The sequence below is a fragment of the Schistocerca piceifrons genome, chromosome 4 (genome assembly GCF_021461385.2).
Source record: "Schistocerca piceifrons isolate TAMUIC-IGC-003096 chromosome 4, iqSchPice1.1, whole genome shotgun sequence".
Classification (NCBI taxonomy): Eukaryota; Metazoa; Arthropoda; class Insecta; order Orthoptera; family Acrididae; genus Schistocerca; species Schistocerca piceifrons.
Window position 1 is genome coordinate 387,779,222 of NC_060141.1, and position 21,904 is coordinate 387,801,125.

Sequence of the window (21,904 nt, forward strand, 5' to 3'; positions counted from 1 at the left end):
ATCAAATGAGTAAAAAATTAGTATTTTTCATTTATTAATACGTATGACATTAGTAATGTGTAATAATTAATGACATTTCAAACAGAAAACAGGGCAAAGTATTTAGAAGACAATGGTGGTACGAACACAAGTACAATGAGAGCATGAATAGAATTCTGTAATTTTATACACTATAAATAACATGTCATACAATGTGTGTAATCCATATATGATTAACACTACTTCCTTTATCAGATTTTTGGAGCTGACAATCATTTACTGTACATGAGATTACATGGATATACAGAATAATAGCAAGCATGTATGCAATATTATTGAGTTTACTGATCAGCATTTAGCTTTTTAGTAGTGATTTGCTACAGTTAGCTTCGAATCTAAATATCAATTTTAATTTTAGAATAACTGCTAACTTCTCCTTATTGTTATGACTAAAAGGACCTACTCATTTAGTAGCTAATGTCATTTCCTCTTATGACACTTCAGATGATTACTGAACATAATATTTGTAAATTATCACCATCCATTTCGTCTCAAACCTTTTGGGTCAAATTGAAACAGGGGATAGTGGTTCCACAACCGATAACTGAGATAGGGAACCAATGGGCAAAAATGCATATTTATTACATTATGGACACAGCATACACTGTATAACAACAACATAGCTCAGAGTAACTGTTCAATGTGATGACTGCCAGTCTTAATGAATGCATGGCAACACATGAAGTTCTTATGCATTCTCTCAAAGATCTCTGGTGTCTGTTGTACTAAGCAACAGGCAGCTTGGATCCTAGAAGGGTTTTCATACACTGTCTTTACATAGAAATAAACTTCTCCCAACTAGGATTATGCCTGTTGGGAAACCATTCTCTGCAAATCTGTGCTGCTTTACAGGCATTGCCACATTGTAAATTAAAGGCATGTCTGCCAACTCTTGTGATGAGTAACGTTCCATTTATGGTTATGCTTCATGCACTGTTCACAATAACACACCTCACCATGGACACATCATAAGCTGTCAGACACAATGGACAACTGACACCAGGAATAGCAGTCCGTGTGTGGCACAGGTTAACACACCAGTGTGATGCATGTGGTCATCACATGACACACATGCAATGAGCAAGTTGTGGGTACAGTCTGTCTGTTTGGTAGTCAGGGATGTTAGCTGTTTATCATCCATTACCTGTTTCAGTGTACAAAGACACCCAGGATATTTGCGAGAGTGTGGCAGAACTGCACGCGCCATTGTAATACGTGCACTGAGACTGGCAGTTGTTGCTTTGAACAATTAACTATGAGCTATGTTGCTGTTGTGCAGTGTAGGCTGTGTATTTTCATAACACAATAAATATTCATTTCTGATCATTTGTCGAAAACACAATAAATATGCATTTCTGACCACTGGTCCCCTATCTCAAAATAATCGGTTGTGGACTATCATCTGTTTCAATTTGACCCAAAAGTTTTTAAATGCCCTGCATATAAAAGTACACTGCATTAAGGACCTCATAATCCAAAGACATACATAATCAAATACTAAGTATACACAAATTCAGGGTACTTACATCCCCAAGAATATTCAGTCTTGAAGATAATGCATTCTTCTTGCGTCCTGCTTTTCTTTCAGTATCAGATCGACCTTCCCTACTGCTATGAGTAGGCCTGTTTGACAGTGCGGAACCTGATGTACAGATCTGTCGTTTCACTGGTCGTATAGGAATTGATGGACTAGGGAGCATAAGCTGCTGTTGGAATGCAGGTAGGCAACTGGCACTCAATTCTTCCCACAGAAATACCAGTGATTTAAGAGCTGGAGGTAAGACAGCAACTGTGTGAAATGTGGTTTCTGGCAGAGCTGAAAGTTTTGAACCTTCACCTCCAGTAGCCGAGGGTGGTACAGTACTTGTCTCCTCCTTTATAGCGTTTTCTCCTTGTAGCAGTGGTTCCGACGGCTGTTGTTGCTGTTGTTGCTGCTGCTGCTGCAGCTGAAGTTGTTTTTTGGCTCTGTTCCTATTTGCATTAGCATTGGCAGCAGAACGTGTTAGAGTTTCAAGAGTGGATGGTTGTATTTGTAAATATGTCCCTGCTGTGCTAACTTCAACAGAGTGCCTTTGGCGTGCTCGTTGCTCTTTTGTGAGCTCTGACTTAGGTCTGCCATCTGATCCTGGCCCACCAGCACCTCCTCCTCCACCACTTCCAACAGGCTGCCGTGTTACTACTAAGGCACCTTGCTTAGGCAGACTTGGATGAAATTTCAAGAAAGAAGCGCAAGCCATAGCATCATGTACAATGCCTTCATGCCACAGGAAAGCTGCAAAAATTGCACGCATTGCCTCAGCCACTGATGGGCTCACAGCTTCCTTCACTGGCTCTTTGCTGGTCAGTGTCAAGCTTGGTCGATGATGATCACGATTAACAGCACCCAGAGGAACCTGAGGAGCAGAAAAGTAGTTATTTGTCTTGTATTTATAAAATTAACTTCATGAGTTTAGGTGCCTGTACTTAAAACAATAATCATCTTTTTAATCTGCAAATAATTTATTTGCACCATGAGACTTATCTGTGCCATTAGAACTGAAAAGCAGTTCTGTTAGAATAAAGAGAATACCAAATAGTATGTTGTACTGAATTTATTGCATTCCAGCATACCTACAGTATCTTCTATTTTACTTATTACTGCCTCTCTAACTGACTGATTTCATTAACCGTCTAAGAAATTTTTTTCCAAATTATGTTACAAAAAATATTTTTTTATTAATGAAAAATACCCTATAATGAATGACATTACATACAGACATATAAAGACAGCCCTTAAAGGGAGTTACAAAATTTTGAAAATCACCAACAATACTCATACACTCAACTTTGACTAAAATATCTTGAAACTTGATGTCATTTTTTAGTTTCTGTGTAGCTTTGTAGTCTAACCATTTACTTCACAAAGCTTTCCTGTGGACATAAATCTAGACTGCTTTTAAAGTTCAAAGTAATGGGTTACAAATTCTGAAGATCACCAATAATAAAATCCAAGTATACTTGTACACAGGACTTCGACTAAAATATCCTGAAGCCAGAAAACATCTTTTAGTTTCTGTGTAACTATGAAGTCTAGCCACATATTTCACAATGGTTCCCTGTGAACATAAACCTTGGAGGAGCTGGCTGGAGCACAGGGGATGTATTTATCTCCTACCTCTGGTGAGCACTTGTCACTCAACTGACAAAGTGCAACACTTTCAGTCTCTAATGAAGTGACATCAAATTCTTCATTTTATGAGCTGCTAAATTCAACATCAGACTCAGGATCACTATAATAATTCTATTCTGAAAGCACTTCTTAAACAACAATATATGAGAGAGTCTGAAAGCATGTATTTTGTTATCGAGAATCCAAAGCTGCACATAGTAAAGAAGAAATCTGGTAGTGACCACCTCAAGCAAAACACGACAGCCAGGCTGTAAATGTAGTGCAAGGTGCTCTCTACTCAGGGTTTTATGTTAAAGGGTTAATGTTTATTCTTTGAGTAAGCCATTGTTTCTCTCTGAGCAGAGTGAGGAGACTGTCTTTGCTCTTACAATGAAAGCTTTCATAAGCGGTTGTCTTAACTGCTGGTAAATCTTCCATGGTCATGGCCCATAAAACTTTTCTGTTTCTGATGTATCATTCAGAGCTGAGTTGAACATCTCATATGTGCTACTGGTTCCACTAACAAGACTTAGCAGAACCAGGAGTACTTCTGAAGATGTCTATCACAAATCTGGATGAAATGCTATAAGCAAGAAGTTTTATGTATCATACCCACACAACCCAGAACATTCGGCAGCAACTAAATACCTTTGGTGTTTGTTTTCATGAACATTAGATGACAAGTCAGAAAACAGATAAACAGGTAAAATTCAGTGACTTATTAATTTATTTCAAGAGTGTAGCTAAAAAAATAATGCTAAAAGGATCAATAACAATTGCCAACTATCTACACAAACATCTTTGCAGAAACACAATATCTGCACTGTCTGCACCAACAAAACATCCAAGACAGACTATAATATTTACATGAGGACATGACACTACTCATCAGATAGAAGAAGCTCTGAACAAGAAACAGACATGTAGGAGGAACAACAAATTACTAAGCTTTTGTACAAAGTCCCTCTTCAAAGCTAAAACACACACACACACACACACACACACACACACACAAACACACACACACACACACACACACACACAAAGGCATATGTGCACACACTGCATTGAGTGTGAGTCGATTTTGTGTGTGTGTGTATGGGGGGGGGGGGGGGGGGGGGCATTTGTGTTTGCTTTGAAAAATGACTTTTAAAAAGCTGCCACTGACCTTTCAATGTGTATGTCTATTACCCAGCTCTGCTCCTCTTTCGTCAATACTGACCTATTCTCACACAAATATCAGAAGATTTTTTGCACTATTATTGCACAAACTAAGACACACAGCTCAACTACTAGGTAGCTTCACAGTTTCAATGAACTCCAGTTAGACATGTCACTAAAACGGAAGAGGCCTTCTCTGTTTTGCTCCAAAACTTAGTGGGATAATTACTTACTATCCTCACTGGGTTTCTGTCATTTCTGAAGATTCCCCCCCTCCCCCCCAAATATATTTTTTCTTAGGTTGAAGTAGTGGAGATCCATGTGAATCATAATATCTTCTATAAAAAAGTGAATCTAACTGAATTGCAAATGTGAAATGTGTTGGATGTTGTGTGTTACTAGTTAGGGAAATTTAAGTTTCAAATGTATACAAAAGGCAGCATGAAATCCAAATAGGTCTTCCCAGAGGTCAACTGCTATCAATTTTCCCATTTTTCTGCAAATAATTTGTTTTAGTATTATGCAACCATGACTTATTAAATGGATGGTTTTGCAATATTCATACCTATCAGCATGTATCTTCTTTGGAATTTGGATTATTACATTCTTATAGAAGTCTGAGGGTATTTTGCCAATCTCTTATATATTGTATACCAGGGATAATAGCTTTGTCATGGCTAGTTCTCCCAAAAGATTTCAATAATTGTGAGGGAACATTTTCTACTCCAGGTCTCTTCTTTTGACTTAAGACTTTCACTACTCTATCAAATTCTTCTTACAGTATCACATCTTCCAGCTCATCTTCATCTAATTATTCTTACCTTTCCCTAACATTGTCCTCAAGTTTCTTTCCTTAACATAGCCCTTTCACATATTCCACTTGTCAGTCTTCTCCTCAATTGCTTCATTCTGGCTTGCCACCAAAGCTATTGATCTCCAAACAATAGCTTTCCCCTCCTCCATAGATTCCTTTAATTTTCCTATAGGTGGGATCTATATTTTCACAGTTATGCAAACTTCTGTAGCTTTGCATTTCTCCTCTAGCCATGCCTCCTGTGCTATTTTGAACTACCTGTCATTCTAATTTTTTTATAGTCCATTCTGCCTGCCTCATTTGCTACATCTTTCTATTTTCTCCTTTTGGAAATTAAGTTCAATACCTGTTGTGTTACCCACGACTCATACTGGTCCTTGTGTTTAGGCCAAGTTGTTCCTCTGCTGCCTATACTGTTTCTTCTTTCAAAGTCATCTTCTGCTGCATTACTTTCCTCTGTTTCAGTCAAGTGTTGCCAAAAGCCCCATTTGAAACCCTCGGCAACCGTCAGCAACCACTGGTTCTCTCAATCTGTTCAGGCCCCTTCTCCTTAATTTCCTACCTTTCTGCAACGTCTTCTGATTTAATCTGCAGTTCATAATGAACACATTATGGTCACAGACCACATCTGCTCCTGGAAATGTTTTGCAGTTTAAAATCTGGTTTATAAAGCTCTGTCTTGCCATTATATAATCAATATAAATCTTCTGGAGTCTCCAGGTCTCTTCCATGTGCACAACCTTCTTTCACTATTCTTAAACCAAGTGTTAGCCATGATTAAATTGTAATTCTACCAGTTGGCTGCCCCTTCCATGCCTTTGGTACAGTCCTTCTTCTCCTACTATTTTTACTACTCTTCCTCTTCTTACTTCCAAATTCCAATCCCCCCACCATTGTTACATTTTTGTTCTTCTTAATGAATTGAATAATTTCTTTTGTCTCAGCATACTTTTTTTTATTTTTCAATTTCCCAATAATATATGAAGCTAGTATATTATGTAGGTTCGTGGCTTTATGTCTACCTTTGTTACAGTAATGCTTTCACTATACTGTTGTTCATGGTAGTTCATCTGCACACCTAGTTTCTTATTTGTTATTAGTCCTACTCGTACATTACTTCTATTTGATTTTGTGTTGAAAACACTGGACTCATTTGATATGTCACCTCCACTGGATGCAGAAAATTGACAGCATGATACATCACTAAACTAATTAGTAATTTGTTCCCCAACCTACTGTAGTACTAATTTTATTTCAATACACAAAAAGGGCAACAGATCCTTTATATGAGTGTGCGACAGACTTCTGAACACTTGGGACTTCTTTTCTAATTGGGTCCTTCTTTTACGATGAACTGAAATTAATGTGTTAAAGATTTTGTAAATACTAAAGCTTTGAAGTAAATATTCGTAAATATTTTTTATTAAAAAATTGAATAACTAATTATAAGTTTTAGTAATAAATGTGTGATAATAAATGCAGCTTCTATGTATGTTTCTGTTTAAATCCTAAAACAAAATTAATATCCCAAATTTTTTTTACTACTGGGGCTGGATTAGCTTGTAAGTAATTTCAACGTCAGGTGGCGGTGCGGTAGGTGGAGATCAAGGTTTTATAGGTACAAATTCCTTGGCTAAGTACTATGACCTGATTGTTAAACTTTTTTAATTTTAAAAATTTAAAACAATATTTAAATTTCAGCATTTTTATACAAGTGGGAGGAGAGGCAAATGAGGGGGAGGTGCTTTATCAGCAAGTTTTGTGTTAGATTAATATTATACGACATTCATGAAAGATTTCATTTTGTAATTTGTATTTGTTTTAAAAATGTGTGAATAAAATTACATTATTTTTAGGCTATCAGCAGATTTCATTCATCTTCCTATCTAATAAGATTGCAATAAGTAACTAATCATCCAATGTCAGATAATTAGCTAGTATCTCATCAAAAAGCTGACTTATAAAATGTCAAGATGTGGTTTCCACTACAGAAGTTATTAATGTTTTTCAACACCCTCCATAACAAACCAGTACAGGCCATGTAGTTAAATTACACTAAAATTATCTCATGCACAGCTGAATAAGCAATTATCTCATGATTTTATAATGATTTGCAACTTGTAGGCAGGTCCAATTAATGAGCTAAAATGCCAGGAAAGGCAGAACGAATAAGAGTAAACATCTGTAATTACAATGGAAAATCGAGGATGGAATGTAACAAAAGTAGCCACTCACCATATAGTGGAGATTCTGAGTTGCAGATAAGCACAACAAAAAGACTCTCACATTAAAGCTTTCAGCCATTAAGGCCTTCGTCAACATTAGACACCCACATGCCCACACACACACACACACACACACACACACACACACACACACACACACACACACACACACTCACACACACACCACGTAAGCGCAACTCACACACAAGCAACTGAAACCACACTGTCAGGCCTGAGACTGCAGTTGTGTCTATGAGTAGTGTTTGCATTTGTGTGTGTGTGTGTGTGTGTGTGTGTGTGTGTGTGTGTGTGTCTAATGTTGACAAAGGCCTTAATGGCCGAAAGCTTTAACTTTGAGTCTTTTTGTTGTGCCTATCTGTGACTCAGCATCTCCGCTATATGGTGAGTGGCTACTTTCCTTCTCATAATATTGTTACAACTGTAATTACAGTTTTTGAGTGGAAACTGCATGAAGTATTCTGCAAAATATATCAGTGGGAACTGTTCAGTTATTACAGCTGTTAGGGTTCCATATGAGCATGACTAAGACTTTGTCCCTGTATTACACACTTTTCAACCATGTAAAATCTTATTACTAACTTTGTCATTTCAAAAAATTATGAATTTAATTTTGAAGAACATGTGGAAGAGAAGTATCTGGGACTTTTTTTGAAAGAAACACTGCATTATTTCTTGTACTGATGTCAGAACAGCAGAAGTTTACAGCACAAGACTACTTTGACACTAGCTCCTCCTGCTCACTCTTGGTCTATTATTTTATTGCATTGCCTGTTTATCCCAGCTAAACTGCATGGAACAGAATTAGACCATTTAGTCTGTGTGATTTCCAGTGTAAATCTTACACATTAAAACACAAACCATGTTGAAGTTAGTTCAAATTCAATCATCATAATAGTATGAGGTAAGGAAAAGGGGGCAGAGAGCGGAAGGAGGAGTGAAGATTAAATACAAAAATTTAAAAAAGGAAACTTATTCAAAATATGTTGATTAATTTTCCAATTACTATGATAGAAACTGATGTTATGTTGACCTCTTTTTCAAAAACATTTGCATTTCAAAATAATATATACTGACATAACATATAAGTAGTGCAGAACATTTACATTCCCAGGTCTCAAGTATTGCTCTATAGTTAGTAAGGTCTCACATTTGCTCTATTGTTAGTAGGTTTCATTTCTTAGTTTTTAATTGCCTGATATTAAACATTCATAGAATTTACATGATATTTCATACTTTAATTTTATCCCTTGTGTGTATGATTTATAGTTGCCTCACTTTTATTTCATTTGTATCAGATCTCAAGCCACAACATTTTAGTAAATTCTACCTGTGATGGAGCGGGTGACATTGCACGTTTACTACTCCGGCTCTTGCTGCTAACAGAATTGCGGTCTTTGCGTGAAAGTTTGGGAGAAAGGCGTTCCTCCTTTGAAGAACGACCACTGGCACCAATGGTAAAGTGGCTTTTGATGCTACTAGGTGCACTGCCACTTCCACTGCCACTATCTGGACTTGTTTGAGTGCCAGTCTGGGTCATGGCTCTAGGGTTTGGTGTGGAACACAGAGAATCCTGAAACAATAACATTTTTTAACTTTAATAAGTACAGATTTGAAAATAAGGTTATTATAGTTTTTTCACCAATTTTGGGCTAACACTAATTGATAGTGGTTAATACAATATATTTAATTCAATATATATTAAAAGTAAAACTTCTCTATTCATTCATCTCAGTATAGGCATTAGTACAATGTTTAAACTAAGTCCTAATGAGAGGTCAACTGAAGCACCACTATTCAGCCATAGGTCTCCGTCCCTTAAAGTCTGATGCTTTATCAAATGGTTATTATATTTCAATAACCACAGAATAAAAAATTCTTGAGGAAAGTAAATATTTTTGTGTGCTTTACAGCAGTACAATTACTACTTTAATCTGAGATTACTTTAGGGTCTAAATTTCGTGTTCATTGATACTGTCTTACCAATATTAAAGAACTCATATGCCTAAACTCAGATAAGGTATCAGAGGGACATGTGATGATCATGATGATGATGATAAAATAAATGGCAGCATTATTGGTGCATGCAGTTTGAGTGTTACTTCAGTGATAATATTGCTATTACTGTAGAATTGCTTCAAGGTTATATCCCTTTAATCGAACACCATTTTCAAATATACAAAGAACTAGGCTTTTGAGAATATCATATTTTTCAAACACTGTAATTCAGCAAACAGAATCACACAGTAGAAGATTCATATTGACAGAGTTACTTAACACTCTACAGTATGTTTAAAAAGGAAAGTGGGAATGAAAGGCCAGAGATGATAAAAACAATGCATGTTAAAACAGAGAATTATTTACTATCAAAGTTACTCTAAAAAGTAATAGGAATATTATCTTTTTTTAGCTTACACAGTTCATCACTCACCAATGAGGGTAAAATCTGTTTGTAAGCTTTGATGGCACTGGCGATGTCGTCTGCTGCGGAGCTCAGGTGGGTAAAGCAAGGAGGGACAAGGGAGAAACTTCGTGCTTAAAATTCATGTATTAATAACTGTAGACGAATTCGAATAGTTTAATGCGAAATGGGCAAGAAGGAATAAAGTAGTTGTTTTGACAAGCAACTACTGTTCTGGTTTGTGCAGTGTTAGGAAAAATAATTGTGACAAGAAAATATAATAATATGTGATAATAACAGTTGTGTAAAGAACTGTGTATTGCATTTGGCTACAGTATTTGAACAATACAAAAAAAATATTTGTAAGCGAATTATGGTCAGGTATATATGGATACTAATTTGACTAGAGTAGTGTATCACGTGAAAAAACTCAAGAGTAGAGCATGCAAGGCAGAGATTGTGGCCTTTTGCTGGTGATAGCAACGCTAATAAGGTGGGATAAATGGCCTGGAGACCACATGTGTTTAAATTCTGAGATAGGAAAGCTATTCAGAAGTTAGTTTTCAGTGTATCAGTTTGAGAGCTGAGAATTTAAACTGTGAACACAGTGCAGTGATTCGAGAATTTCTGTGTAAATTCTAGAACCACTCAGCCTTCTACTGTCTTGAACACACGATATTCTGGATATAAATGTGGGATGGTAGAATCCTACCTACTGCGCATCACATGTTTGTATGTGCAGGTTTAACATCAGTTACAGGAAGAAAGTAGACACGGCGGTTGGACAACACCGACAAGTACTTGTCGGGCAATTCCTAGATATTTTAGTGAGTGTGTACGAAAGAACCATGGAATTTATATGCAGCTCTGTGCTTATTGTGTCATTCACTATTGTTATTAAAACAAGAACAGTTGAAAAAGTACTCCTGTAGACTCTTGATGCAACCTTGGTAGAGGCAAGATTCATTTTATGATTCATGTTAAGAAAGGTCACAGTATCCAAGCCAACTTTCTTTTAACTGTAACTCAATTTGTTTCTAACGTCCAGCTATATGAGAGACTTGCAGGAAGTTACATATTCACGTGGAAAGTGAAATGTTTATTGTGTATGGAGGTCAAATACATCATTAGCTGACAAAAAGTGAAGTTTGTATGTCTACTTATTTCACAAGTAGAAAGAGTCTAAAAATTCCTGTACCTAGCATTATTCGATGGAGGGTTTCCAGAAGCCGGCTATTCAGTAAAGAAGAGTGACTGCAAATTCCAAGTAAGTCACCTTGTGAAGAAGTGGTAGGTGGTTTGGGGGAATAAGCCGATATAACCCAGATCCACACTCACACTTTTTAAGTTGTCGGAATGTTATAACAAAGCAACTTAAAATGACTGTGATACAACAAACTGTTTCTTTGCCTGCAACTGCTCTGCTAGAACTACTTCAGACTACATCTACCGGTATACCATTGTGTGTAGACTTTGTAGGATCATCAATCATAGCAAAGTAATCTTTTATGAATGAAGCACACTATAATCTGAGTGAGTGCAGCACATACATTACCGTAATACCATGACAGATCATAGCTTTAATTCCCTATTTCATTACTAACTAATGTCTTTGATATCAGTATTTTACTGACTGACCTCTTGGGCCACCTTAATAATCATTATTCCCTTATGCAAGGACATAATGCAATGGTTTGCAACAAAACCTCTGAGCAGACAAGCCATTTAACAAGTTGTGTACTCGGCTCCTGCTGACTGGTAGCAGCAGAACTACTGCTAGCCAAAAGCCAAAGTTTATTCTCTCATGTTCACTGTGGGGCCTTAAGGGCAGTTTTTCCACTGTGGCACTACAACTGTACCTATTCTGAAGTGATGAATCAGCAGGGCAATGAAGAAAGAACTTTTAATGAAAATGACTTATTCTTGTGATTTTTAATGAGCTAAAGCCTAATATGACAGCAAAAAAGGAATAACATCTACCATTTATTACAATTATCACTCACCATTTAAAAATGCATTTCAATAATTTTCAGTGTAATACACTTCACATATTATTCCAGTTAATGAACTGTCATGTGAACACAATAATAGAGGAGGGACTAACATTGGTGCTAAATAAAGTGGCCCGTGGTCACGGAACTGTGCATTTAGGTGTCTGCGATTGTGTGTCTGAATGCGTGTACTATTAGTAGAAAAAGAGCAAAAGCTCGAAAGCTAGTGTGAATCCTGTTTTCTGTTACATATTTCTATGCTGCACACATCAGTCCACTATAGATGACTGGTTGTCTTTCCATTACTTACTATGAAATTTCTGAACAATTCTTTGTACTCTTCTGTCTAACTATAAAACAAGTTCTGAAATTTAGAGCTCAATGCTGTAGATTAGATGGGTAGAGGGGATAACTAGAAAAGAGGTGCTGAATCGAACTGGGGTAGGGGAGAAACAAATTTAGGACACAACTTGACTAAGGGAGTGACCAGTTGACAGGACACATCTGAGGCATCAAGGAATCATCAATTTGGTAATAGATGGATGTGGGGGTTGGGGGGTAAAAGCTACAGAGGGAGACCAAGACTTGACTGTAGTGGGCAGGTTCACATGGATGTAGGTTTCAGTATTATAAAAAGGATAGTTGCTACTTACCATACAGCAGAGATGCTGAGTCGCAGATTAAAAAAATAAATAAATAAACAAAAAAAAATTAAAAAATATATTAAAAAGAATTTAAAAAAAACTGTCTGAAAGTGAGCTTTCGGCCAACAAGGCCTTTGTTAGAAACTGCTGTGGGAACATGCATGGATGAGATGGAGAGTAGGGCAGCTAGATGCAATCAATAGGTTAGACGGAGGGCAGGGGAGAGAGGGAAGGTAGCAGAAAAGAAGAGACGTACAAAGACTGGGTGTGTTGGTGGGCTAGAGGGTTGTGTAGTGCTGAGATGGGAACAGAGAAGGGGCTAGATGGGTAAGGACAATGACTAACGTAGATTGAGGCTAGGACGGTTGGGTGAACGTAGGGTATGTTTCAGGGAGAGCCCCCCAATGTACAGTTCAGAAATCCTGGTGTTGGTGGGAAGGATCCAGATGGCACGGGGTGCGAAGCAGTCATTTAAATGAAGGATGTCTTGTTGGATGGGGTGCTCAGCAACACAGTGGTCCAGTTGTTTCTTGCCCACAGTTTGCCACTGCCCATTCATACTGACAGACAGCTGGTTGGTTGTCATGCTTACATAGAATGCAGCACAGTGGTTGCGGCTCAGTTTGTAGATCACTTGAGTTGTTTCACAGGTAGCCCTGCTTTTGATGGGATAGGCGATGTTTGTGACCAGACTGGAGTAGGTGGTGCTGGGAGGATGTATGGGACAGGTCTTGCCTCTAGGTATATTACAGGGATATGAGTCATGAGGCAAAGGGTTGGGAGCAGGGGTAGTGCAGGGATAGACGAGGACATTGCATAGGTTTGGTGAGTGGTGGAATATCACTGTGGGAAGGGTTGGAAGGATAGTGGGTAGGACATTTCTCATTTCAGCGCACAACAAGAGGTAGCCAAAATCCTGGCAGAGAATGTAATTCAATTGCTCCAGTCCTGAGTGGTACTGAGTCACTGAGGATAAGTATACTACTGACCTGCTCATTTCTAATACTGTTGTGCTAATCTGCGATCAGCATCTGCCATATGGTAGCAACTGTCTTTTTCATAATATTATTAAATTCCAAACCGGATTTTTCATTGGATATTTCAATAGTTATCCAGAGTTAAAGAGGCTGGCAGAGGATAGAACAGTGTACAGTGTGACATGAAACCAATCTTCAGACTGAAGAATACAATAACAAGAACAAAACATCACTGTCTCAAAATTATTAATCTCTGGTCTGTTATAATCTTCTTCTAATTTTAGATGCAGTTCTCAGGTCAGTCATTTGCCTTTGTTTCTTTGGCATGCATTTTTACAACAGTTATTAGCTTTGTGGTGTCTGAATTACATACAACTTGAACATTATTTGTTATTCTCGAACATAATTTGAAATACTCTGTTCACAGCTTGCATCTCAGTCTTGAACCACACTTATCTGAAACTTACACCTCTCTTTAATTCCTTTTTCACTGTGTTGTGGTGTTTTCTTCCTTTCTTTTTCATTTGCAATAAATATAAAATGTTTCTACATAGAGCCACACACAATATTATCACAAGACTCTTACCAGAAATCTCTATTTATTCATCCAATTTCCCCACGAAAATTATTTATTCTAATCCAAGTCCATTAAGAGTTAGAAACAGTAATAAAAACATGGTACTGTATTCTGTATCTATTATTATTCCTGAAAAAATATCCAGATGAGCTTAAATAATCTGTCCTTTGGAAAAGTCTGCCCTATCAATCAATATAATATTTTATGCAATACAAAGAAAACTGTGAGTACTAAAACTACAGCTGCTCAAGATGATTCATTCCGCAAGTTTTACCAAAGGAATGACAATGGTAAAAATAGAGTACAATTTATTATATTGGCAAACAGAGGATAAGTATACTACTGACCTGCTCATTTCTTCTTGGTGTACCAGGTGTGCTGTTTGGGCTGCCTTCAGAGCGTGTGTGTAAAGAGCTGCCTGATGGACTCGGTGAGAGATCACGGGTTCCTGTGCCTGTCCCAGTGCCTGCAGTTGTTGTAGCTCCACTTGGTGATTGTGACAGGTCTCTTGTGAGACTGCTAACCAGAGCACTTGTGTCACTCTGTGTCGAGCCTCGACGATGTGATTGGGACTCTGCTGTGATCCCTGATGCTGTACCAATACAACATATAATAATTAATAAGTACTGTAGGTATCTGTCAAGAATTTATATCAGCCTCTGATCATTTATATTTAAATATGTTTCACCGCAGGTACATAATAATGAATAACGTTGAAGGCAAGTCAGTGAGTTAAGCTACAACCTAAAACACAGTCAATGAGTTAAGCTACAACCTAAAACACAGTCAATGAGTTAAGACACAACCTAAAACACTTAAGTCATTATAATGAATACCATATAACTTTTTAATATTATGAGTTGTCTGGAAAACAACTATACAGTTCTATTTTCAAAGTTTCATGTGAAATGCACCATACAGGAAGAAGTAATATATCAAAGATTCTGAAGGCATTCACTCTGTATGAACATCCTGTACTTCCTAACCTGCATCTGTTCAGTTCAAACTGCAAAAAAATATTGGTCAGTGACTATGGTTTATCTGTAATCTTTGCACATGGAATACTAATGTAACCTGCATTAAAAGAAATTTCCGACTGGAACAAAATTTGTATATGAGGATACATTACTGCTAACTCTGTAGATCAGGCACTGAGTACCTTCTTTATTCATACATTCTTTCATTCATTCACTGGGTTTCATAGACACCAGTAAGAAGGAGAACCTTTAAGACTGTAGAACAAGTCAAGGTAGACTTATGCATTAATAAAAGACAAGCATACCACACAAACTTAATCTGTACACTGTATTAATAATAACCTATCACCACACAGCTTAATATTATTCACACTTATACCATACGCATTTAACCAAGTAATTAGAGTGAATAAAGCTGTTGCTACCTCAGTTGTGTTAAGTAGCTGCTGTTTCACCTTAATATTTACTCAATAACATTAGTGTTTTTCAAAGAAAATAATTACCAACATCTGTAAATACATAATCCTGTGTACAACACATTACTACTTGTCATGCAGCTTTACAATGAAGACAGTTACTTGCTGCAAAGTTCACATAACTTTTCAATATTTGAATTGGTTAGGACTTCCAACCTCTTGTTTTATGTTAGATAGAGTTTGTTGAATACCTTCACAGCAGTGTATAAACAGTGTTAAAAAAAGTGCTCCATATTTTGAGAGGTGGTAGTATGGACTAAAATAACACAGAAGTATCCATTCGAATGGGCTCTAAGGTCACTAGTTCATCTTCACTACTGTGAAAACATGCCTCTTCCACTGAAGTTCACTGCTAAACTGCAGTGTAAAAGCATTTCAGTGGTTCCATTATAACTAATTTCTGCACTGCGCTTACCCAGAACTATGAATATGGTTTACAATAAGAACAGTAACAGATGTTTATTATAGGCTGTATCACGGACAATAGTAGTGGAATCTGTCATCATTTACTTACTGCATTCTGTAGGTCACTTGTGATAGCAAAGAGCTTGCAGTAGAAGAGATGTATCTTCTGAGTAGCGAAGATGAACAAGTGATCATAGCTCTTGATGTAGGTATATAATTACTGGACATTTGTATCTTGTTTTGATCAATGCTACTAACCCTTAAAACATGGAATATTTTTAACACTCTGAGAGTGTATACAAAACAAGGAGGCAAGTCACCATAAAAATTATTTTTGTATGTCAGGTCACAGTACAGCTTAAACTGATTTTCTTTGTCAGCAACAAAAACCATTAAGGAGTAAATGTACTGGGAGAGAGTGCTAGAATTCAAAAATCTGTCACAGCTAACAAAACACTCATGACAATGGTAATTTTCCATCTTTTCTAGATGCCTGTTAAATACTCAGTCCCTTCTATAAGTGGTGAGTAGTGATCTATTCTCATGTACATAGGTACATATGTGTAATAGCTGTCCCATATATTATTTAGCATACTGATTGCTACGCATGGAAAAAAATGGGAATTTTGCCCATAATAAAACAGAATAACTTAAGATATGCATCAGTGATGATGCAATCTCATAATTTCAAAGCAATAATTATTTTTAGATACAATTCAAAAATTAAAAATATCCTGCAAAAAATTCAACAGAACAATAAGTGAACAAAAGTACAAACAAATAGTAGAACAATGTATGGGTTCTTCTTTCAGCAGTTAAAAATGAAAAAAAGGATGAATTCTCGGATTGATTCAAATATTTCATTAGAAGATGGCTATATAAGAACCAGAAAAGACTGAGAATGATGGTTTCATAGCCTTTTACAAACATCTTTGAGAAATAATGAATATTTTTTTATAAAATACATAAAGTAGTTCCATTTAGCAACCTAAATGCAAGCATTGAAAATGCCTTGCTCTTAATGCAGTAATTTTTAGCTGCCATGGATGGGTATGGGTTTTTGTTGATTGTTCACGTGACGGCATTGACTTATAAAAAGATATATTATTTCTATGGTGTGACTGTGCACCATCAACTACAGGTGGGGAGCTGCCTTTAATCATTTTACTTTACTGCTCTCATCCTAAAATTTCTGTATTATTTAGGTATTTATGCGCATGCATGCTGAGGCCAGAAGATTTGCGCACATAAAGTAACATGACTGACTGTTTTCTAAATTTAATTTATCTTATTGAGTTTGTAATGTCCTTCCAGGAGGATATTCGTTAATTCTCACTTTTCTCAACTACCACCCATTCCACCCTTTCCTAATACTGTCAACTGGTCCCCCCCCCCCCCCCCCCCCAAGGTCTCTCCCCCCCCCTCTCTCTCTCTTGCAAGTGTTAACAGTAATCTATCATATCTAATCTATCAACCTGTTAGGCTCTCATTCCACCTTACATTATGATGCTTAAGTAAATGAGAATCTGACATGAAAAATTCTGACTACTTCTTTTGGGAAACCACATGCAGGGAATTATCAAAATCTCATTTCATATTCTGTAGCTCAGTGTCATTCACTAACTTAGTGATACAAAACCACTGTGAAAGGGAAAACACACCATCCATTCAAGAAGGGTCGAGACTGACTTTATTCCTGGCATATAAGTGACCTCAGTGCAGTAACTACAGTAGCAGCTTGAACTAACAACTGTAAACAACAGATGTGCATTCAACCAATAAGTTGTGAGTAGGCAGCATTAAGTATGGACAGGTGGTCACAAATCACAATGGAGAAATATCTCTAAATCAATGCTTTGACAATATAACCGACATCAAGCCAACACAATGCATGAGTTAAATGACATCCCTAAGAAGGACTTTCTGACAGTTTTACATGGATATATGAGCAATCTCTGTGTTGTACTGAAATAGGAGGTTACTCTATAGAGCACCTGATGCATTAAAACCATCATCTTAGCTTTTCTCTAATTTTTATTATGCCAAGATTAGACAAACAGCACTCATGCACTATACAAGTACATGTTTCTGCTTGTCAGTTTCACTTAAGTTTAGTTGTAAGTGGAGACTCCATTAAAGTACAGAGGGCAAATATAGGATTCTCCATACTGTATTCCAACTTTTACCTAGAGAACACACTATTCTCTCTCTTTCATTTCTTTGAATAACCTTACATCACACATTTTCTAGGAAACACCATTAAGAAATAAAATATTAAGATGGAATGTGACTTCACTATTCAGAAAAATATATTGGTTTACCCTCTGGATGTGCTTGTATAAAACTCGCTTTCTGTTTTCATCTTTCCCATCATTACCTAATGTCATTTTGTTTATGTGGTGATGCATCAGTTGGTTGTGACAGGGAGAGTTACTATTCTTATCCTTCATCTGTTAACATTCACTTCGCTTATTCTTCACTAGTTGTTTCTTTCTTTAAACTGCTGCATCTAATTATGAAAGTTTCCAAATATGGCCTATTAAATTTTTTTCAAACCATTAAAAACAGAAGCCAAAATTTCCTGAAAATCATGACATAACTGCTAACAGTTCTGCTTTGCTTCAATTAATTTATCGTTCCCCCTCCAAATTCTGTAACTTTCCTATCTTATTTCCACGCTTTCAGTTCCTCTTTAACACACGTGTGCAGGTTCTCTGGACACTGTACTTCTCTACTGTCTATTGTTAATATTCTTATGACTCTCCATCATCTGCTGACTAGTATCAAAAGCTATATCTTTCCTATTTCAGTTTGCACTCCCTGCCCCCCCCCCCCCAATCCCCCCCTCCACCCCATTCCCAAATTATCTCAAGGTACTGCATTAGAAACCTGATCGGTTTATATTATATTTTTTAATCTGATTTTGTAAGTGTTTTAAAATTACATAAACTCTATATAAAATTTTAAAACAAAAGCTACAGACAATATTGTGAGTCTGTCTGTTACAAAATATGAATCACATCAACTACACAATGTGGTAAATAAGAAATAAAACTAATGATTTTTCCAGAAACACTTTCAAGAAATGCACCAAATGTAGTTACCATTTAACCCACTAGACTGTGCTGAACATACAGATGCTTCAATTGTGTCAATGACTCAGCCAGTGCGTGAACAGCTGCCATGAAAGTAACACTGTTCAAGTGGTAGAAGTCAAACATATCAACATGGATTAAAAAGCTGAGATAAAATTTTATTGTAAATTAGGAATGGAACAAAATCCTTTGAAGACAGACCATATATCAGACATCCTGCATCTGCTTGAGTAGATGAAAAAGTGGAAAAAGCCAAGAAATTCTTGCCGATTATAGGTGAATTACCACCAGAATGCTTCCTGTGAAACTTGGTGATGGTAAGGAAACAGCAAGTTCGATTTTAGAAAAGATTGCACAGGACAAAGATTTGCTCCTGATTTGTGCCAGATTTGTTGACAAAAGAGCAGAGAGAGCATTGTGCCGTATGTTGCACCAACTCCAAAGCCATAGACAATGATGATCCTAATCTTTTCAAATGAACTGTAAATGGAGATGAAACTTGGTGTTTCCAGTTTCACCAAGAGAGAAAACGTCAGAGTATGGAATGGCATGTAACAGTCACCGTCACAAAGGCAGAGGAAACTAAGTTCGCAGAAATTACACATCAAGACAATGGTAAGTGTTTTGTTTTTATGCTTCTAGAGTCATCCATTGTGAATTACTCCCTTATGGTATGACAGTGACTGGATAATGACAGGACAGGACGCATCTGTTCCACAGAAAAGAATTTGATTCTCCTGCACGACAATTCACTGGTTACCCATGAAACAGTTTTTAGCATCAAAATAGACCTGTATGCAGGAACACTAAACCTGTTCACCTGATGTGACACCTGAAGACGTTTTTCTATATCCAAAAATTAAATGTGCTTTAAAAGGGAAACATTTCATGAACACTGAGAACATACAGAGTGCTGTGGCCAACAGACAGAAGGAGGTACACAAAGAGCTTCCATCATTCTTTCAACAACTTGTGCAATTGATGTAAATGTTGTGTGGAAGTGTAAGGGAATCCTTGTAACTGCCAAATAATATCAATTTATTTGTATCACACAAAACGTAGATAAGCAAACAAGCAAATTTGGAAAAATAGGGCTCTGATACAGTTTGACAGAAAATAAACAGAAAGCTATAGGAACACTACAGTGATAGCAGAGGAATTACTAAACAACACAACAGATTATGGAGTAAAACAAAACAGAATAAAAGAGATAAGCAAAGCATGATATCAATAAAATGGAGTGAAGTAAGTTATAACTATGGATGGCAGCAACCAAATGTGTTAGAGAGCAATGCTCTGTAACAGGGAACTGTGAATTGTCTCTATGTGCAAATGCTTGCAAACATATTGAATACGTTACAGTTATTGACCAGCTGGTCAATTTAAAATGCTTAACTGTGAATACTTTACAGTTATCAGCCAGCAGGTCAATTTCAAATGCTTAACTGTACTTACCTGAAAGTAGAACAGAAGTGTCTCTCTTCTAAATTATTGATGTTACAAATAATGATCAGGAGCAAGTAGCAATGATACTGTTTGGAGGACAACATGAGTTGTCAACAAGCACTCACATAGAAGGTGAAGTAAAAATTCACGCACTCGGGCTTTGCAGTGTGACTCCTCACAAGCCAGTGATAAAAAAAATCTCTCTCACAAAATTTCAACTGGCGAGTACATCTGGCAAAAAAAGGATGTTAAATAGTGGCAATCTTGCAACACTGAAGCCACATGTATGGTAACTACCTCTGTCAGCACATATTAGTCATGCTGTACATTTGGTGCAGTGGATAGAGTTTTGGGTTACCATGCAGGAGGTGGGGGTTGCCGTGCATTTTTTTTTTTTTTGCTAATTTCATTCTGACATTTCATACTGTAATATACACTGCTTCTTGGGTGCCATATGTCCCCTATTTACAACATTCTGTAATGCTGAACATAACAAATACATGGTTAGACAAATAAGAAATAGACAGTCGAAACAAATGACCCATCATAGGACAGAATAACTATAAAAACAATATCAATTTCAAAATGCTAAACATGACAGCATACTACAGTAACACAACATCTACTTGTCATTTACACTACATGTAATGTGAGCGCTCACATGTTGCACATTAGCAACCAGTGAAAATAATAACATCCATATTAATGACTGCATGACCTTCACAACAGAATATGTTGTTCTCAGATTAACAGATACTTAAAGCGACCTCCCTGCATGTTCAAACACTGCGCAACCCGCCGGATCATACAGCTCTGGACCCTTCGCAGCAAAGCTGCTTCCACAGTAACAAGAACAGCATGAACATGTGCTACCAATTATTCCACATTCTTCGGCAGAGTAGAGTACACGTGCTCCTTCAGGTGTCCATACAACTGGACCTCCACGTCCGAGCCATTTCCCTAGAAATGTTCTGTCCAAATACTGTCGCACATTAATTCCAGAGTATGGAGGTGCACATTCATGTTGGAACCATATCCTCTGCTGAACATTTAGTGGAACATCTTCCAGTGTATCAGGCAGATGGAAATATCGCATGTCTAGGGCTCCCCGTCGGGGAGACCGTTCGACTGGTGCAAGTCTTTCGAGTTGACGCCACTTTGGCAACGTGCATGTCGATGGGGATGAAATGATGATGATAAGGACAACACAACACCCAGTCCCTGAGCGGAGAAAATCTCCGACCCAGCCGGGAATTGAACCTGGGCCGTTAGGCATGACATTCCATTGTGCTGACCACTCAGCTACCACGGGCGGACATCAGGCAGATAGTTTGAGAGGAACACATGATACCTTCATGCAGTCAAGCAATCAGGCAATATGTAGAGGCCCAACATGTCACCCAATATTCAGGCCCAGACACTGATACCAAAGCGAACTTGATGTCCACGGTCACGTAAGACATGCGAGTTAATGTCACACCAATAGTGGGCATTGTGGATATTGAAGACA

General features: G+C 37.3%; 1 protein-coding gene across 1 annotated transcript in view; it reads right to left on the reverse strand.

The window, feature by feature from the left end:
- LOC124795862 (E3 ubiquitin-protein ligase highwire-like) overlaps positions 1–21,904 on the reverse strand; it is a 327,500-nt gene that overhangs the window by 189,312 nt on the left and 116,284 nt on the right. The window contains exons 12-14 of the mRNA XM_047259943.1: positions 14,343–14,587; positions 8,736–8,978; positions 1,566–2,432 (exon numbers count right to left, since the gene is read on the reverse strand). Of these exons, the coding sequence (XP_047115899.1) occupies positions 1,566–2,432; positions 8,736–8,978; positions 14,343–14,587 (1,355 nt within the window). The remainder of the gene's footprint in view (positions 1–1,565; positions 2,433–8,735; positions 8,979–14,342; positions 14,588–21,904) is intronic.